The sequence below is a fragment of the Phycodurus eques genome, chromosome 15 (genome assembly GCF_024500275.1).
Source record: "Phycodurus eques isolate BA_2022a chromosome 15, UOR_Pequ_1.1, whole genome shotgun sequence".
Lineage (NCBI taxonomy): Eukaryota > Metazoa > Chordata > Actinopteri > Syngnathiformes > Syngnathidae > Phycodurus > Phycodurus eques.
Genome location: NC_084539.1, coordinates 3,907,347 through 3,929,004, shown reverse-complemented (window position 1 = coordinate 3,929,004; position 21,658 = coordinate 3,907,347). Strand labels below are relative to the sequence as shown.

Here is a 21,658-nt window from a genome sequence, read left to right as displayed (position 1 = left end):
GGCACTGGCTGGAGCTGAAACAGAAACGTGATCACTTAGAGACGAGTGACTGCATTAAGGACATAGTGGCACTGCCAGATCATTTAGACGGTTGTCAGGGTTGGCACTGGGTCATGAAACCTCTTAGCCAATAGGGCTAAACAGTATAAAAAATATCCTAGCCACACTTGTATGTAGTTAGCCACAACATCATGTGTGTTCATGTGACGAAACCTTTAGCCACACTTAGCCAGTCCTCATCACTGGGAACTAAGCCGATAAGCTTTAACGATGTGGGCCCATTTAAAACTGCCAAGTCATCAATCAGGATTCGGGTTGAATGATTTGGGAACATTTTCTTGATAGCGAGTATTTTGTCTTTTTTGAGATTGAGATTTAGCATGAGATTTTTCGGGAGGAAGTTTATCTTTGCATTATTTCATCAACAAAATAAATTATTCTATAGTTTGACCAACACAACATTGGATATAACCAACAAATAAACAGGTGTTTCCTATAGGCCAGGCCTAAACGTTATGATAAATTGATTATGAAGAACAATATTAGTAGGCTAGCTTGAGCTGTCAGATAATTGTAACAGATTTCAAAAGCAGGACAAAGTCGTCTACATAACATAAGGGGGAACGTGTTGCAGCCATCAAATTCTAAGTTAATGATTATATGCTAAAAACAATAGTGTATCAGTTTGAACATTAAATATCTTGTCTTTGTAGTGTAGTAAATATAGGTTGAACATGATTTTCAAATCTCATTGTATTCTGTTTTAATTTATGTTTAACACAACGTCCCAACTTCATTGGAATTGGGGTTGTAGATTAGTGATTCAATTGCGAAATTATTGTGAATATTCCTTTTGTTTTAATGTGCTAATTTCTTAAATGTCTGTCAGGCCCCAATTTCACATTCAAATAGCCTAGTTGGCATGACTGATTTGTTTCATTGGCCTATATGGAAGTCATGTTGGAGCCTAGCAAAGTGGAACTAGGAATAATCAAGTACAGCAAGACCAATTCTGTTAAGCTACATTGCTAAATCTGTTAACTATCTTAAATTAATTTCAGTTGTGAAGTTGTAAAATTAATTTCATCCGTAAAACACATAAAGACAAAAAATCATTCACAACTATTCATATTAAATTCTAAGAAGCTCCTTTTAGGGATGTGGAAAGAAACGGGTGTACCCAGAGAAGATACAAATTCCACACAGAGACGTTTGATGTACAGTGGGTACGGAAAGTATTCAGACCCCTTTTAAATTTTTCACTTTGTTATATTGCAGCCATTTTCTAAAATCATTTAAGTTAATTTTTTTCCTCATACACACAGCACCTCATATTGACAGAAAAAAAATGGAATTGTTGAAATTTTTGCAGATTTATTAAAAAAGAAAAACTGAAATATCACACAGCCGTAAGTATTCAGTCACGCAGTATTTAGTAGAAGCACCCTTTTGAGATAATAGAGCCATGAGTCTTTTTGGGAATGATGCAACATTTTTCATACTTGGATTTGGGGATCCTCTGCCATTCCTCCTTGCAGATCCTCTCCAGTTCTGTCAGGTTGGCTGGTGAACATAGTCGGATAGCCATTTTCAGGTCTCTCCAGAGATCCTCAATTGGGTTTAAGTCAGGGCTGTGGCTGGGCCATTCAAGAACAGTCAGAGTTGTTCTGAAGCCACTCCTTCGTTATTTTAGCTGTGTGTTTAGGGTCATTTTCTTGTAGGAAGGTGAACCTTTCGCCCAGTTTGAGGTCCTGAGCACTCTGGAGAAGGTTTTCATCCAGGATATCCCTGTATCTTTCCTTTGATTGCAACCAGTCGTAGTGTCCCTGCAGCAGAAAAACAGTGCCACAGCATGATGCTGCCACCACCCTGCTTCACTTTTGGGACTGTATTGGACAGGTGATGAGCAGTGCCTGGTTTTCTCCATACATACCGCTTAGAATTAAGGTCAAAAGGTTCTATCTTGGTCTCGTCAGACCAGATAATCTTATTTCTCACTATCTTGGAGTCCTCCAAGTGTTTTTTTTAGCAAACTCCATGTGGGCTTTCATGTGTCTTGCAATGAGGAGAGGCTTAGGTCGGGCCACTCTGCCATAAAGTCCCGACTAGTGGAGGGCTGCAGTGATGGTTGACTTTTTTTAACTTTCTCCCATCTCCCGACTGCATCTCAGGAGCTCAACCACAGTGATATTTGGGTTCTTTCTTTACCTCTCTCACCAAGGCTCTTCTTCCCCGATTGCTCGGTTTGGCCAGACGGCCAGCTCTAGGAAGGGTTCTGGTCGCCCCAAACGTCTTCCATTTAAGGATTATGGAGGCCACTGTGCTCTTAGGAACCTTAAGTGCAGCAGAATCTTTTTTTGTAACCTTTGCCAGATCTGTGCCTTGCCACAATACTGTCTCTGAGCTCTTCAGGCAGTTCCTTTGACCTCACGATTCTCATTTGCTCTGACATGTAAGGTCTTATATAGACAGGTGTGTGGCTTTCCTTATCAAGTCCAACCAGTGTAATCAAACACAGCTGGACTCCAATGAAGGTGTAGAACCGTCTCAAGGATGATCAGAAGAAATGGACAACACCCAAGTTAAATATGAGTGTCACAGCAAAGACTCTGAATACTTATGGCTGTGTGATATTTAAGTTTTTATTTTTTTTTATAAATCTGCAAAACTCTCAGCAATTGAGGTTTTTTTCTGTCACTATGGGGTGCTGTGTGTGTATTAATGAGGAAATAATTAACTTAAATGATGTTAGCAAATGGCTGCAATATAACAAAGAGTGAAACATTTAACGGGGTCTGAATACTTTCCGTCCCCACTGTGTATTACAATTACTTTGAAACACAACACATGCGCGCACATGCACACACACACACACACACACACATCAGTACATTAGTAAAAGAGAGTAGACTACTGTAGTTATAGTTTTCTGGGTATGTACGGTTGGTGCCCCATCAATTCTTTCATATAAGAATATTAAGAGCTGATTAAAAGAAACCTAAAATGGAAAAATCTGAATAGATTGTTGGACATTAAAAAAACACTCAGACTGAGTGCTGATTCTTTGTCAATCTTTTAGATTTCTCAATGTACTGTATCTATCTCTCTCCTCCTGCAGTGAAGACCGGAGAGGTGATGAGACAATTCAGTGACGTTTATAAGCAGCAGTATGCCGTCGCTCTCTTCAACAGCGTCCGCTACGAGATAGAAGGAGGAGGTGGGCCACAATCACAGTTGCTACACAGAAAGGCAAGTTCAGAAAGCAATTTTCTGCCACCCAAACCAAATCAATGTCCATCCATCCATCCATCCATCTTCTACCGCTTATCCGAGGTCGGGTCGCGGGGGCAGTAGCTTTAGCAGGGACGCCCAAACTTCCCTTTCCCCAGCCACTTCATCCACCTCATTTCGGCCGCTTGTATCCAGGATCTCGTTCTTTCGGTCATGACCCACAGCTCGTGACCATAGGTGAGGGTAGGAACGTAGATCGACCGGTAAATCTCCTCTTTACCACAAGGGATCGATACAAAGTCCGCATCACTGCAGACGCTGCAAATGAATGTAGTTAAAAAATTTGTAGTTAAAATTTCAACACATTTGTAGTCATAAACACAAAGAAACCCTCGAGCGTCAGGCTGATTAAAGGCTATGCAGTTACACAGCATTCCCCCAGGATTGTAGTGTCGTTCTAACACTTTCATTAACTCCTTATTATCTTGTAGGTATGTAATATATTCTGTATAATGCCTTCCAACATACATAAATTGTTGTATACACAACTTGAAATGGGCGGCACGGTGGCCGACTGTTTAGAGCGTCAGCCTCACAGCACTGAGGACCCGGGTTCAATCCCCGGCCCCGCCTGTGTGGAGTTTACATGTTCTCCCCGTGCCTGCGTGGGTTTTCTCCGGCACTCCGGTTTCCTCCCACATCCCAAAAACATGCATTAATTGAAGACTCTAAATTGCCCCTACGTGGGACTGTGCGTGCGAATGGTTGTTTGTTTGTATGTGCCCTGCGATTGGCTGGCAACCAGTTCAGGGTGTACCCCGCCTCCTGCCCGATGACAGCTGGGATAGGCTCCAGCACGCCCGCGACCCTAGTGAGGAGAAGCGGCTCAGAAAATGGATGGATGGACAACTTGAAATGCACTTGCACAATGTAATTATTTTATTTATTTGTTTAATTTTTTTTTTTTTTTTAACCTGTCCTGTTCAGCTGCATGGCCTTGCAGAATGGTGGATCTGTATGCCTTTGTGCTGGAACAGTTTTGCTGTGCAAAAGGGGAATTTGAAATGCTCCCTCTGCTTATTTAAAAAAAAAATATATTTTTTTTATTATTCGGATGTTTATTGCAAATGCAGCCAGACAGAAAAGGGTTTTAGGGGACAGACAGAGTGGAAAAGGGGACTAGGGGTGAAAATCACAGCAGAACAATTGTGAGACCGTCTAGATATTTGAACACAGTAACATTACAACAGTTATTTGTAGATTGTGTGCGGGGGGCACACACCTGGTGAGGATATGCAATAACTAACCAAGAGAAGCATATAAGAGAGGAAAGAAAAGGGCAGGACAGGATGTGGGGAAATGAGCAAGCCCATGCTAGTGTCGAGTGGTGGGGTGGGTTTCTTTTTTAGTGTCTAAACACCTGTAAAAGACTGTGAGTTGATATGTTGGTATAACCTATGTTGTTAGCAGTGATTCCAGCACAAGTAATTAAAGTCTATAGTGCTGCTATCGAACTTATTAGTGAATGAACACCATATGCCACATGCATGTTTGTCAGCTGGTGTACGGAGTTGCTGAGCCGGCACATCAAGGAAGGGTGAGACCCGGGGAAGTATAGGATAGACATACTGTACTGGAGGCTCAGCTCCTCTCTCAGCTTCTCAGTACAGCAGTAATATGAGTCGTTCTTTGCACAGTATAAATAATATGTGCCTGTGAGTGTTTTTATATGGCCTGTTTACATGTGATGCTGCACCATTTGTGGTCAGATAATCATTGCTTAAAGGATAGCAATACCACTACATAAATGCTCATTTTTAGCCCGTGTGCCTAAGGTGTTTCCAATTGTACTGTATGTGAGCATTCAGGTACTGGAGGCTATGTGGTTGTTTTAGATACACAACATGTAATTAATTATCTTTGGTTTAGATTTAGTTTGACAGCAGCTTTTAGCTGAGAGTGGCAATAAACAGCTTGAAGCCTCTTTTTTTTCAACAATAGTTACTAATTATATCTGCCGAAATGCCACTTATTGTGAAGTGAGTGGAGTCACCTGCCACCATAGAGCGCTCGTATCTCAATTTAAAGCTCTCAAGTTAAAGCTTGCAAATCAAAGGAAAACAATTTCCAGTTCGACGGCTGGTATCTTGGAAAACTTTACGTCGGGTTACTTGTATCTCATGGCACCACTGTAGTATGTACTGTAATACAGTGGAAACTCAAAAGGTTTTCTCACATGAAATAAGGGAAATTGAATGAATCCAGACTTATTTATATTTAACACAACGTCACAACTTAATTGGAATTGGGGTTGTATTTAAGCTTCAGATCATCAAACCAATGTTGATATCTCACAACGACAACTAATAAAATGCAGTTCTTAAATGATTTAATTTAATAAGGCAAAACACAACCAAACGTATCTGACCCGATGTGAAAAAGTAATTACCCCCTGAACCTAATAACTGGCTGGGCCACCCTTAGTAGCAGTAACTGAAGTCCAGCTTTTGCAATAACTGGCAATGACTCTTTTTCATCTCTGTGGAAGAATTTCGGCGGATTTTTCATCGCAGAATTGTTTTAACTCAGTCATATCAGATAGTGTTCGAGCATGAACTGCCCTTTTAAGGTAATACTACAGTCTGGACTTGGCCACACCACCAAAACCTTCAGATTTCTTTTTCTTTCTTTCTTTCTTTCTTTCTCTCTTTTTTTATTATTATTATTATTATTTTTTTTTTAAGCCATTCAGTGCTGCTAGTGGTTTGGGTAGTTGTATGGCTGCATAACCCAAGCACACTTGAGCTTGAGGGCACAAACTGAGAGGTGGACGTTCAACTCAAGATTTTTGGTAGACAGCAGAAGTCATTTGTTGTCCAGATATATTCAAAATCTGTTGTTTTTTTGTTTGTTTGTTTGTTTTTATTTTAGACTGAGTGAAAATAGTGAGGTTAAATAAATGTGTGTAGGCTTGTTTGTTGGAATCAATCGTATTGCCTCTTTGTGGAGACCAGCTGCCTCAGGTAAGTGATGCATTTCCGCCTAAATTAAAAAGTTTTGTGATCTGTTTCTTGGGTTGATTACATCACTCACCTTTGGAAAAACATTTTTGGAAGATGACATAACACAGGTGTTAGCATTTATGAAGTTTTTGTATGATCGGTGGCGTCATGTCACCCAGGACTTTTATGGGCACTGCTGACTGTCAACACTGCGAACATTTGCCGACACGGCGCCGTGTACGTCCTATTTTATCAGGCTTGAACACTTGAAAAAAGGTTAATACATGATGATGTTAGACAGGCATTCGATTTTGTGACATACTGTTAAAGGCTTTTTGTACGGTAATGGGACTCGACGGACTGTGATTTTTATTTGCAAGGTTTGGAGAGTTTGATATGCCAGGCTGGACTTTGATGTGCACAGATGGTCATTGCGCCGTATTGTAACATTTTAATCAGGGTGGGGGTGTGTCGATGTTCGGCGATGGAAAAAGTGCATTCGAAAGGCAGTTAGTTGTTCACCATTTGTTTCAAAATGGATTGATAGAATTAAAAATGACTGCCAGTTTCATTTGCTTGAGCAAAAAAATACATTACATAAACTCAACTTGTTAATGAAATATGGACCATTAAGTCCCCTTTAACTGAGGCCAGTGAGGCCTGCAGTTCTTTTACTAATTACTTTTTCAGATAGTGCGAGATGGGTTTTGATTTATTTATTTTTGCCCACTTATTAAATTCCAACCATCCATCCATTTTCTTCTGTTTATGCGAGGTTGGGCAGTAGCTTTAATAGGGAAGCCCAGAGTTCCCTCTCCCCATCCACTTCAACCAGCTCTTCACCTCACCAGGGAGGTGTCCAGGAGGCATCCTAATCAGATGCCCCAGCCAACTGATCTGGCTCCTGTCAATGCAGAGGAGTAGCAGCTCTACCCTGAGCCCCTCCCGGATGACCGAGCTTCTCACCCTATCTCTAAGAGAGAGCCCGGACACCCTGTGGAGGAAACTCATTTCGGCTGCTTGTATCCGAGATCTTGTTGTTTCGGTCACGACCCACAGCTCGTGAACATAGTTGAGGGTAGGAACATAGATCGACCGGTAAATTGAGAGCTTCGCCTTTTGGCTTAGATCCTTCTTCACCATAACAGACTGATACAAAGTCCGCATCACTGCAGACACTGCAATGATCTGCCTCTCAATCTCCCGTTATATTCTTCCCTCACTCGTGAACAAGACCCCAAGATACTTGAACTCCTCCACTTGGGGCAGGCTCTCATCCCCGACCCGGAGAGGGCACTCCACAACCAATGTACTATACATGTAATAGAAATTACTATTTTACAGTAAATCAGAGCAACATAATGGGTTGATTTAAAAAATAAGTAGAGTAATAGCTGCCACGTTTTGTTGCATAGAATTTTGCTTTCCTGTATTCTTACCACTCTTTCTCACTTTTTTCTCCTTTCTTAGCGACCAGTTACAGGTTGATTTGATAAAGGGAGCAATCTCAATTTTACTGAATCCCCAAGACTATGGAGTAAACGCTTTTGGACAAAATACATTTTGAAGGTGGTGCTTGTTTTTTTTAAATGTGATTATTTTTTTTATTTTTTATTTTTTCTCTTTCAGGATCCTTTGGCTGGCCGTTTAATCTTTTCTGGGAATTTGTTCCAGTACCTAGAGGAAAATCGCAAGTGGAGGAATCGCTTTGTATCAGTGCCAAACAACTACAGCATCAACCTTTATGAGAGCAAAACAGTGCGTTCACTTGACTTGCGACTTCATCAAATTTCACGTTGGTCGTTACAATACTTTATTGTTTTATCTTTTTTATTTTGACAGGCACATGAGCGGAGTCTGCATCCCAAAGTAACCATCAACTGTGCCGGCTACAAGGCCCTGACCTCCATCGAAGATTACATTGAACTGATTAACACTAGCCTTCCAGGTAGTAGACTGACAACAGTCAGTCCATACAGTCCATCTCTCTCCTTCTTTAAATGAATCGTGCTCGTATAGCACTATATAGTATAGTATAGGTATTGTACATACAAACAGCCATTTGCAAACTTGAATGAGATCCAACAAAAGAGCCGTATCAAAAAAATCATAGAATTAATGTGACACTTTAAATTCATAAAGCGTTTATTATTATGGTTGTAGTTTGCATGACGTGAGAACTGTATTCTGTCACTGAGAGTTCTAAAAGTCGTGCATAAGAAATGCAAAAGTGCATATTAAATGAAAACTTAATTTAACAATAGCAATACAAATATATATTTTTTCTCAATAGATATTTTTTGATAAAGCTTTTGTTTGATCCCATAGATTATGAAGTAAACAGTGCAAATGTGCACCTATTTTTGCATTGATTCTTTTATATGATGACTTATGTGAATGATAAATCATTACCCAAACAGTCAAAGCATGAAATCTGCCATTTACTCAGTTTTTGTGTCACATACCTTGTGTTAGATGTCAAAGCCAAATTGGGCAGCAGTCCTTTCATCAAGTGTGCAACTCAGTTCCCCCTCATCCTGTGGCACCCATATGCCCGTCATCATTACTTTTGTGTGATGACCGAGAAGGAGCAGCAGAAGTGGCATGCTGTCTTGCAAGACTGCATCCGGCACTGTAACAATGGTAAGAAAACACAGAAAGCTCCATTCAACTTTACCGTATGCACATTAAATTGTAGCACTCTTGTATTAATTAGATTTACATTATTTAACTCATTCACTGTCATTAGCAGCTAGAGAAGTCAAATATCAATTTTAACTGCAAGTGCTGGAAGTGAATTTTATATATAAAATGCTGCACAAATGAGGACAAGTTCACTGGTGCGAAGGCTGTGAGAATTGCCTGAATCGTGGCATATTTTTATTGTTTTCTCACACTATGTTGCTCATTCATGAACATGAAGTGAATAACTTAGTATGGGTAACATAGAGATATTAATAGTTCTTTAGAGTAGTCCCACTTTCAGATCTCCCAAGCAATTATTTGGATGAAACCACAACAGTTAAATATAAAATATATGCCTAATGTGATAATGTTTTCAAATTAATGAGAAAATATACTGGTTTTAGAAGTAACTGTTAGATTAATTAACATTCCTGGCCAAAATTGTCATATTACCTTGTCTCCTCATTCTCAGAAAATAATCAACTAGGATCTCAGATGACTAGCGAAGAAGCACTTCTATACAAGTATAATGAGGCATTTAAGCGCCTTTCCAGTTATTTGTGGACAGTGGATTTGATCTGTGTGAGGCATAGGTGTGAGCAATATGAACATGCTTGCATGGGTGCAGCTCGTGCTAATAACATAATGACAACACAACCTTGAAGATGGAATTTATCTCCAAGCCCTCGGGCTTTCTTTCCTTGAATGATGATATGCGTTAAACATTCCTTATATATACAGTATGACATTGTGCATTTTGTGGGGTTGAGTGATTGACATGATCTCATCAATAATTAAGGGGAATCTTTCTGTTAATTGTCAAAGCTGTTTTTCCGTCATTTGTTTGTGTTAGTGACAGCAGGAGAAATTGTCTTCTTAACATGTTTTACTGTCTCCCCCTTGGGGGCTCCAGACAAGCAAATTAGGAAGTTTTCTTGTTGCCCTAGGGGATTGTCAACATGATCATTGTGTACAAATCACCTGTGCAACATCATTGGCTACAAGCTCATGGAGTTCTGCGTCGGGTCACTATGGAAACTGTGCACAACTTACAACGTGAAGAACTTAAACTCATTCAAACTCCCCAAAAAATGATTGTGAAGGCTGTGCTATCTAGATATTTGACAGCTGAATACTATGCACTCATGCACAACTGAGGTGAGGGGCACAGTAGAAAGAATGTCTTTGGTCTGCCGCCATCATCATGCGCTCGAGTCATGGTTGTGTGAACAAATGCTGTCACACTTTATGTGAATCATGAGAGATTTGAGCAGGGGTAGACAAAAATGTAAACATACTGTTGCTTTAGAATAATATGACTCAAATACAAGTGAAAAGCAGTCCTCCCAAAAATTACTTGAGTAAGAAAATACTCAGTGGAAAAAAAAGAACTGGTTTAACTGGTAACTTCTGAATTATTTATTTAATCAGAGCATGAACAGCAAATAAAATAAAAATAACTAAATAAAATATGAATGTGCAAATTCAGATATTGCTGAGCAATGTCACTTCATCAAAAGCATAAGACAAATCTTTATTAAACAACAAAAGATAAGTAAAATCTTTATGAAATAACAACTTACAGCAAATTCAGCTCCAAGAAATCGTCTTGTACTATTTTGTTTCCATATTTTGTTTAACTAACTAAAAGGCTCCGTGGAACAAACCTACAGGGCAATAGAATAGTCAACACATCCCCTGATTACATGTCAGGATGTAAAAAATAAAATAAAATTAGACCAAGATAAATCATTTTAAAACCTTTTCCACCATTTAATGTGACCTAAAAACTGTACAACTCAATTGAATTTTCTTTGTAATCTCTTCTATCATCTAAAATAAGATGGTTGCACAAGAGTGCTCTTATTCCTGGCATGTGGCTGTGTTCAAAAGTAACTAATCACATTCCAACTCATGTTAGATGGGAGTCCACACACACCTGCCACCATTCCAAGGGTCAAAAAACCAACACTACATGCAAATAGGGCCTTACAGAAACATTATTTACTGCAACTTACTGTAAGGCGTTTTCTCAAGTTAGAAGTGGGCAGAATTGTCCATGTTTGGGCAGCCACAAACAACAATGCATGATAAAGCTGTTGTTTTCGGTGATACCTCCATTTAGTTTTTCAATATGTGTCACTTTGGCAGGTCCGTGAACAGTTTGTGCGGCCATGTGAGTTGCTCATGCCATTTATTGGTGAACTGGAGAAACACATCACACGATTGGTGAAACAGGACCCAATGAAGAAGCCTTGCTGACAAAACAAAAACAAATAGATCGCACAAGCAGTCTAAGGATCTGAAACTGGCCAATGTTCACAATATTTCTGTGTTGTGTGTTGGTCACAAAGTTAAGAAAGAGGCTGATGTTGCTCCCACTTTGTCCTCTAACAAAATTGGAAAACAAAGTTAGGTGACATCTCAGCTTAACCATGTTAGAAGCGGCCTTTGTGCTGTTCTGTTTGGATTGAATAAAGTGGTTTACAATCAGTTAGTGGCACTTGGCTAAAAAGAATCTCAAGCTGGCTGTCGCACTGTTGTCGTAAAGGAAAGGTCAATGGAGGGGTCTAGACTCAGAGCCATAACTTCTGTAGAAATGTCTCGTGGTGGGAAAAAAGAAGTGACAAGAGAGTACAATGGGGTACTGAGTTTTTTTTTTTTTTTTTTTTTTTAAATAACAAAATGTCATGAATTAGCAGCTTGACATCGGCAGTGATGAGATTTGGGTCAATTTAAGTTAAAAATACTTCATGCCATGTAATATACAGAGAGTTTCATTAGTTCCAATACAACATAGTAGTTTAAAGTCTATAACTTTGGAGGGATGCCTGCTGTTCCACTCCAGTGCTAACAGTCAAACTCCTGGATTGGTACTAGTACGATACTGCAATAGTTTCTTCCTTATCTGATTCTTCACCCCTCCTCAAAATGTCATGGGAATCTGTAGTAGTGTTTGCGTAATCCAGTCCACAAATTTGCAGTTAGGTTTGGTAATGTTTAAAACATGTCACATGAAGGTAGAACTGGATATGTTAAATCACATAAACTACATACGTTCTCCTCCGAAAGTATTTTAACAATCCTGGTATGACATAAAAATATTAATATGAGCGAAGAGATCAACATTTAAGCTTTTATTTCCAGGTATTTACATCTGCATCTGATACACAGTTTAGAAGAAAGCACCTTTTGTTCCAACACACCCATTTTTTTATGTGAGCAAATGTATTGGTACATGAGACTGACTGTGTTTTGTTATCCAGGTATGTCCTATGACAGTGATGAGTAAAACAACACATCATGAATATTTAAACCCCTTTTCAGATTTGAGTTTTACTTGTGCAGACTAAGTTAACAGTTGCAACCAACATACCGTATTTTCACGACCATAAGGCGCATTTAAGTCTTAAATTTTCTCCGAAATGGATGAGTTCCAAAATCTGTGCATGCACGCTAGCGTATGTTTTAAGCTAGCGTATGTTTTACCATGCCTGCGCCCAATAATACGGTGCGCCTTATGTATGTGTTAAATACAGAAATAGACCCCGTAACTGAGACTGCGCCTTTTAATACGGTGCCCCTTATGGTCGCGAAAATATGGTAAACGGAGATTTTTCACGATGGGGGGAAAACAAGCAATTACACAAACATCAGTCATAGCAAGTTCAACCATGTTGTGTCCTGAAGAAAGAAACCACTCGTAACAGACGTTGAACAGGTACCACAATTTCTTGTGTATAATGCGCCCCCATGTATAATACGCACCCCCAAAGTTGGCCTCAAAATTCAGGAAAACCCTTCTACCTATGTACAATGGATTTTTACAATGCATGATTTTGCTTCTACCCTGAATTAAGCACTTTATTTGAACACAATACTTTTTTAAAATTTTTATTTTATTTTGAAATTCACAGCCCTACTTTTATTTCATAAATTAGAAAACACACAGATGTGCTCATATTTTTAATTACCCAGGCAGAATTTGTAAGGTAGGTACAATTCTTGAAAGAAAACATGAAGGACCAGGCGAAACACATTTTATTTTAATGGGATTCAAATTAAACGGTCAAACATTTCAGAAAAGCATTATCATTTAAAGAAAACATAACCATGAAGAAATGAATGATGGTTTTTGTTCAGTCATATTAAAAAAACAACTATATATATATATATATATATATATATATATATATATATATATATATATATATATATATATATTTTACAAATTCTGCCAGGGTATGTAAACCTATAGGCACAACTGTACATATATGCAGTCCTATGTACCCCGTGTCATGAAAGTGGAGGCCACACCATTTTTTTCCCCCCCGAGTTACTCACGGGAGCAGCGATGCAGTCTTTGGCGCATGGAGGCTGAGGCGGCGCCGCATAGGGAAGCAAGCCGGCATCCAGGTGAAATCCGCAAGAGAGTATACAGATTGGCGTTTCAGTCGATCCACCTCGCAAATCTACGCTCCCTACCCAACAAAATGGATGAGCTTCATCTTCTGATAAAGACCGGTAAAGACTTCGGACGTTCCGCCGCCATGTGCTTTACGGAGACTTGGCTTTGTGAGGCTGTACCCAATGGCGCTGTCATGGTTCCCAGCTTCCATCTTCACCGGGCAGACCGCGACATGGAATCATCGGGGAAAACAAAAGGCGGCGGGATATGCTTCTATATCAACGAAAAATGGTGCACGGACGTCACGGAGCTCAGCACACACTGCAGCCCGCATTTAGAGTCGCTGTTTTTTTAACTGTAAGCCATTCTACTCTCCTCGTGAGTTCGCATCATTCATTCTCGCCAGTGTCTACATTCCGCCTCAAGCTAACATGAACGCCACACTGCTAATTCGCCGAACAAGTCAACGAAATTGAAAAAAAACACCCGGACCCACCCCTCATTATTCTCGGGGACTTTAACAAAGCTAAACTCAACCACGAACTCCTAAATACAAGCAGCACATCGACTGTCCTACCAGGGAAAATGAAATTTTAGACCACTGCTATACTACACTAAATAACACATATCGTGCCAAACCTCGTGTAGCACTGGGCTCGTCTGATCACTGCTTAATTCACTTAATACCGACATACAGGCAAGAATTTGAATGCGCGAAGCCTACAGTCAAAACAGTGAAAAAGTGGACCAATGAAACAAAGAGAACTTCAAAGCTGTTTAGACTGCACAGACTGGAGTGTCTTTGAAAATTCATCTGGGAGCCTGGATGAATAAAATGTTGTTTTCCATCACATCCCATACCAGTTTCTGTGACGAGCTGTGTGTACCAACAAAGGCATTTCGCACATTCAATTACAACAAGGCGTGGTTCACTGCCAAACTTAAGCAACTTCGCCAAGCTGAGGTGGACTCATATTGTAGCGGGGACAGGGCCCTGTATAATCGAGCTAGAAACCAGCTGACTAAAGAAATTAACATTGCAAAGAGGAACTATGCAGCAAAGTTGGAAAAACAGTTTAGCGCTAACAACTCTAAATCAGTCTGGCATGCATTCCAATCGTTTGAGCAATTACAAGTGACTATCCCCCCAAGCTGAGAACAATTGCACACAAGCCAATGACTTGAATACCTTCTACTGCAGATTTGAAAAGGACACTTTCAGATGCCACACCCACCCAGCCGCACCACCGACCACAATCACACCTCTGACTGCTGCGTTAACCATCCATGAACAGGATGTGAGACGCATCTTCAAACAACTAAAGATTAACAAAGTGGCAGGCCCAGACCATGTATCCCCATCCTGCCTCAAAGTCTGCGTGGACCAGCTCACTTCAATCTTCACACAGATCTTCAATAGATCTCTGGAACTGTGCGAAGTACCATCATCTTTCAAACGCTCCACCATCATTCCAGTCCCCAAGAAAACTACAATCTCGGGTCTAAATGACTACAGGCCTGTCGCCTTGACATCTGTGGTCATGAAATCCTTTGAACGTCTCGTGCTGGACCACCTCAAGAGCGTCACAGGTCCCCTGCTGCACCCCCTGCCTACCGAGCAAACAGGTCTGCGGATGATGCAGTCAACATGAGACTGCACTTCATCCTAGAACACCTTGACAGTGCAGGGACCTACGCGAGGATCCTGTTCGTGGACTTCAGCTCAGCGTTCAACACCATCTGCCAGTGGATTTACAGCTTCCTGACGGGCAGGTGAGGCTGGGGGAGACCACCTCATCCACACGCAGTATCAGCACGGGGCGCCCCAAAGTTGTGTCCTCTCTCCGCTGCTTTACACGAACGACTGCACCTCAACGCACCCGACTGTCAAACTACTGAAGTTTGCAGATGACACCACTGTCATCGGCCTCATCAAGGACGGTGACGAGTCTGCATAGCGACAGGAAGTGGAGCGGCTGGAGCTGTGGTGCGGCCGATACAACCTGGAGCTGAACACGCTCAAGACTGTAGAGATGATGGTAGACTTCAGGAGGCATCCTTCACCACAGCTGCCCCTCACGCTGTCCAGCTGCCTTGTGTCAACCGTCGAGACCTACAAGTTCCTGGGAATTACAGTCTCTCAGGACCTGAAGTGGGCGATCAACATCAACTCCGTCCTCAAAAAGACCCAGCAGAGGATGTATTTCCTGCAGCTTCTAAACAAGCACGACCTGCCACAGCAGCTGCTGAGGCAGTTCTACACAGCGGTCATCGAATCAGTCCTGTGTTCTTCCATCAGAATCAGAATCATCTTTATATTCCAAGTATGTCATTTTTTACATACTTTTTTTTTTTTTTGACAGTTGTGCAAAAAGATGCAGAGTCCTCTAGCACTTAGAGCAGTTCGAATGACTAATGGTGCAATGACCATTGTGCAAAGGGCGCCGAGACTTTGAGGAGTATATGCAGTTTAAAGTGACGAGTAGTGCGATAATCTGGGACAATGTTGGTTGTGCAAATGTTGCAGATACTCCTCAATAAGTGTGCAAATGTTGCAGATGCTACTCTGGCACATGAGTGGCCAGTATTGGTCAACAACAGATATACAAATAGTTCAGCGTGGCGAGACAAGTACAGTGAGTGCACGAGTAATGTATAATTGGCCCCACAGAAATGTGACAACGAACTCAAGTCAAAAAATTGCCAGCATGTTGTAATGGAAATGTAGGTTAGGTGTTTAAGAAGTTGATCGCAAGAGGGAAGAAGCTGTTGGAATGTCTGCTAGTTCTAGTTTGCATTGATCGGTAGCGCCTACCTGAGGGAAGGAGCTGGTGACCGGGATGCTGAGGGTCAGAGAGAATTTTAAGTCTTAGATAATGGACATACTGTAAATATTTTCATTAGATGCTTTGAAAAGGAGGCGACACGGTGGACGACTGGTTAGAGCGTCAGCCTCACAGTTCTGTGGACCTGGGTTCAATCCCCCGCCCCGCCTGTGTGGAGTTTGCATGTTCTGCGTGGGTTTTCTCCGGGCACTCCGGTTTCCTCCCACATCCCAAAAACATACATTAATGGGTGACTCTAAATTGCCCGTAGGCGTGACTGTGAGTGCGACTGGTTGTTTGTATGTATGTGGTCTGCGATTGGCTGGCAACCAGTTCAGGGTGTACCCCGCCTCCTGCCCGATGACAGCTGGGATAGGCTCCAGCACGCCCGCGAACCTAGTGAGGAGAAGAGGCTCAGAAAACTGATGGACGGAGGGACTTTGAAAAGGAGTACAGCACACAGGATAACATAGGTGAACATAACAGCATGGCAGAAAAAACATCCATCCATCCATCCATTTTCTGAGCCGCTTATCCTCACTAGGGTCACGGGCGTTCTGGAGCCTATCGCAGCTGTCATCGGCCAGGAGGCGGGGTACACCCTGAAATGGTTGCCAGCCAATCGCAGGGCACATACAAACAGACGACCATTCGCACTCACAGTCATGCCTACGGGCAATTTAGAGTCTCCAATTAATGCATGTTTTTGGGATGTGGGAGGAAAACTGAGTGCCCGGAGAAAACCCACCCAGGCACGGGGAGAACATGCAAACTCCACACAGTCGGGGCCAGGGATTGAACCCGGGTCCTCAGAACTGTAAGGCTGACGCTCTAACCAGTCGGCCACCGTGCCGCCGCAGAAAAACCAACTATTTGAATTAAGATGCTTCTCCACAATGATGTAATGAAGAGGAAAAGCTTTTACAATTCATAGAACATTGAATTCTGCTCTTTACCAGACATCCTGAAGGAGACTATTCAGCCATCAATTCGTGACTTCAGACTAAAGTGCTCTTGGGTTCTGCAGCAGGACAAAGATCCAAAACACACCAGCAAGTAGGCTTGTCCCGATCCGATCTTTGAGATTGGATATCGGTCCGATGTCAGCAAAAAAATTTGTCGGATCGGCTGGACCTAAAATGTCTGATTTTACCACTCTTATACAAGCAGTCCATTCAATGCTCCGCTGCAGTACTTATATCCAGCAGCGCAGGGACGGCATGCAGATCCCAGGTTATCACAACAACAGGTTGCTAAGGTGCTAACATATTAGCAAGGAGTCAGAGTGAATGTTGTTTGCTTAAAGTCGTTTATTGACACTCCATTTCAAGTTCACTGTAAAACTAAACACACATAACAAAACAATTACACCTATTGAATGTTCAAATACATCACAGACTTTGTGTCCTTCGTTTCTGTTCCCAAAAATTGCTAGCTCAAAGCTAACACACAATGAATGAAAAACACCATTAACGAGCTCACAAAAATGAGCATCAACCTCACGACACTTATATCTCTCAAAATAATGAATATTGGTAAATAAATGCTGTATAAACACATACAGAAAGGCAATATAACAATACTCTGGCATATATTCAAAATCTGTGAAAAACTAGTTATATTACCAATATTCGATCGTGACTTCTACTTTCTTTGTTACTGCATGTATCATTGGATGCACCACATTGCCCCTCAGAGGTCAAGACGTGGACAGCAGGAACAGCCAATAAAACTATACCCCAGATGCATTGCCGCATATGTGTAGAAACCAAATACTGACAATAAAAGAATAACTGAATTTATTTTGAATTATTTTCCCCGTTAAAAGTATAATTTTAATTTATTATTTCTTATTGGTTTTCTAATTTATTTGTTTAATCTATTCAAATGTAGAATATACTTACGTTTAAATTGAGCAGTGCTTATGTTGCAATTTAATTAATTTTTGTTATTACTTTTACTGAAGATATTTTTCAGGATTTGCTAATATCCATCCATTTTCCATACCGCTTATCTCCACTAGGGTAGCGGGTGTGTTGGCGCCTATCCCAGCTGACTGGGAAAGAGGTGGGGTACACCCTGAACTGGTCGCCAGCCAATAGCATGGCACATATAAACCATTCGCACTCATATTCACACCTGCACGCAATTTAGAGTCTTCAATTAACCTAGCATGCATGTTTTTGGAATGTGGGAGGAAACCGGAGTACCCAGAGAAAACCCACGTAGGCACGGGGAGAACATGAGCGGCCCGATTTGAACCCGGGTCCTCAGAACTGTAAGGCAAATGTCTTATCCAGTCGTCCACCGTGCTGCCTGATTTTCTAATATAGTTATTTTTATTCAAATCTATTACATTCCTTTGTTTAAAGTTACTTTATGTAACCCATTTTTTAATTTAAAAAAAATAGGTCAGTTTTTCTCATACCTGCTGATTGATATTGTTCTCTGTTTGAGTCATATCACTTGATCCAGCCAATTCTAGCATTCCATACTACAAAATAAGTAAGGTATGTGTGATTATTGCTGATAGTGGATCAGACTGATATCAGCCAAAGCTCAAGGCTGCAATATTGGTATCGCATCAGAAGTGCAAAAGGTGGATTGGGACATCCCTATCAGCAAGTCAACTTGTGAATGGAGTTTTGGAGTGGCCTAGTCAAAGTCCAGACTTGAACCCGATTGAAATTCTGTTATATGACCCTAAAAAGGCCATTCATGCTCGAAAACCCTCCATTGTTGCTAAACTAAAATAATTTTGCAAGCAACAGTGGGCCAAAATATCTTCACAGAGATATAAAAGACTCTTTGCCAGTTATAGAAAACGCTTGATTTCAGTTGTTGCTGCTGAGGGAAGCCCAACCAGTTATTAGGTTTAGGGGGCTCCCATTCTCATTTAGAGTTACTCACATTCTGAGTCCATACATATCTATATCATTGTATTTGTGCTTTGATGCAGTTTTAGAGCAGCTTGTTTAGTTTTTAGCAAGCATTTAGTTGCACATTACAACCCCCCATGTTTTCTTTTTTGACGACTGGGCTTCGTCTAAAATCAGTGTGTTGAAAATAGAGACATGCCCAATGATGCACAAACATGTAATACACTTTTGTCATGCTGTCATACTTGTGCTCTTCTTAGCAAAACAACCTTAAGCTGTTTGTTGAGGAAACTTCGGAAACTTGTTTTCCTGCACGAGTTGTAGACAGCACATTACACAGTTAGACTGACTGAAGTTTTGTGATACAACACAACCATTCACCATGCTGCCATCGTTGAACGAATTTATTGTTGAACTGTATGGACTACATTATTTTAGCTGTCAATTGAATATTTGATTATAAGAAGAGCATTTTTGAAAACACAACCCACACATGGACATATTTATAGTGAGACAAACTTTAATGCCAATATTTGTTAGCTTAAATGCTAACAAGGAAATAGCTTTTGCAAAGAGTTAACAATAGTTATGTTTGGTTTGTATGGACAGCAACCACCTTGTTCATCTAAGGTGTTTTCACATTTATAGTTCACATTTTCCTGTGAAGCAAACTCACAGCTTTGTGTCAAAAATGGGGCATAACTGGCATTCATTGATAAACAATTATCTAGGCATTCTACCAGATTACACAAATACACAAATAGCCAGGTGCACTTTAAAATCAGGACTAAAGTAAATTATCTTAATTTTTACAAAAATAATTGCTGCTGAAGAGTTGTCTAGGCTACAGTGTAGTTTAGGGTAAAAGAGAGGTGGCATAATGAACTAAGGTTTATATTCTTTATCTTTTGTCATCTTGGTTTGGAATTACTAGAATACAGGAAGTCCTCGATTTACGAACAAGTTCCGTTCCTACGCTGGCGACGTAACACGATTTTCCGCGTGCATTGTGCAAAACAACATTGGTTTGGCTAAGGACCCCCGAAAATGTCACCTACGAAGAGACACGCTTACGAAGCACAGTTTGAACTGCAAGCGATCAGTTACGCAGAGGAACATAGGAATCGAGCAGCCGAGAGAGAATTCAAGATCAAGGAATGCATGGTTCGTAAGTGGAGGAAGCAGGAAAACGAGCTTCGCCAAGTCAAGAAGACGAAGCTGTGTTTCCGCGGAAAAAGAAAACTCGGAAACAAGGCGTGGTGGCCCGAGTTGGAAGACCAACTTGAGCAATGGATTAATGAGAAAAGAACAGCCGGGAGAAGCGTCTTTACAGTCACCATTCGACTGATTGCAATAACTCGGGGCTTGCCATCATTCCGGGAGACTTGACGAACCGCTGCCTTTTTAAAAACATTGTTTTAGCGTGCATGCATGCTACCGTATATTTCAGAATCAGAATCATCTTTATTTGCCAAGTATGTCCAAAACACACAAGGAATTTGTCTCCGGTAGTTGGAGCCGCTCTAGTACAATAGACAGTCAATTTACAGAACACTTTGGAGACATAAAGACATTGACAAAAAAAAATTAAAAATTTAGCGTATGTTTTACCATGCCTCCACCTAATAATACGGTGTGCCTTGTGTATGCGTTAAATACAGAAATAGACCCCGTAATTGAGACTACGCCTTTTAATACGGTGCGCCCTATGGTCGTGAAAATACGGTACCCTGGCAGAATTTGTAAGATGTATAGCATTCAAAGAAAGCATATATTTTATTTATAATGGGATTCAAATTAAACTGTAAGGCATTTCAACCTAGCAGAATTAGCACAATTTGGCTGGGGTAGGAATAATTTTCAGTTTAAATACATGTATACGGTAATTAGTGTTTGTCTGAAAGCATCCCAAACGGTCCTATGGAATTTTCCTTATGCCATATAGATGCATTGCTATTTCCAAATCAGAGCCAGGGTGTAAAAAATTTAGAAGAACAAGTAGTGGATACATTTTGGTCATAAAACAAAACCAGCCCTTGCCTGTATCCAGTCTTATTCAGCCTTTTACTTCTCAACACGACTTGTTTGGGCATGTTCAGCTAGTCCCTGTTGTACATTCCATCAGCGAGGCTGAGCTTCAAGAACATGTCATAAGGAACGGAGGCTGTTTTGGTGTTTTACTATGGCCATGGCATGCAGAGGTTAATTGCATCAGTGTGACTTGATGACATTCATGCCATTGGCCTGTGTTAACACGCCCAGTCTCACCTCTGTCATGTTGGCATTTTGAGGAAACCAAGAACAGGCAAAGAGTTTTCCTGTGTTTCATAAAACGGATTTGCGGTCAGGACCTCTGCCCTATGTGAAGTTCATTGAATATACTAAAAACACTGGCATGTATACACTTATACGACAATATGCACAGTCACGTTACCATTTAAAAACTGGCTAGGTATGCTGGAATCAACCTTTTTTTATTATAGGAAGGACTAAAAGAATATTCACCTTGTCAGAATGTTGAACATGTTAACATACAGTACACTCACGCTCCTTAATGATTCAATCTTGACAGGGAGTTTGCATTGAAGTAAAAGGTCGTATACAGTACATTTAAATGTTTTTTAAACC

General features: G+C 40.8%; 1 protein-coding gene across 1 annotated transcript in view; it reads left to right on the top strand.

Moving 5' to 3' along the window:
- The window catches only part of niban2a (niban apoptosis regulator 2a), a 59,219-nt gene that overhangs the window by 11,752 nt on the left and 25,809 nt on the right, over window positions 1–21,658 (top strand). Inside the window, exons 2-5 of the mRNA XM_061699285.1 lie at window positions 3,119–3,249; window positions 7,863–7,991; window positions 8,076–8,181; window positions 8,709–8,876. Of these exons, the coding sequence (XP_061555269.1) occupies window positions 3,119–3,249; window positions 7,863–7,991; window positions 8,076–8,181; window positions 8,709–8,876 (534 nt within the window). The remainder of the gene's footprint in view (window positions 1–3,118; window positions 3,250–7,862; window positions 7,992–8,075; window positions 8,182–8,708; window positions 8,877–21,658) is intronic.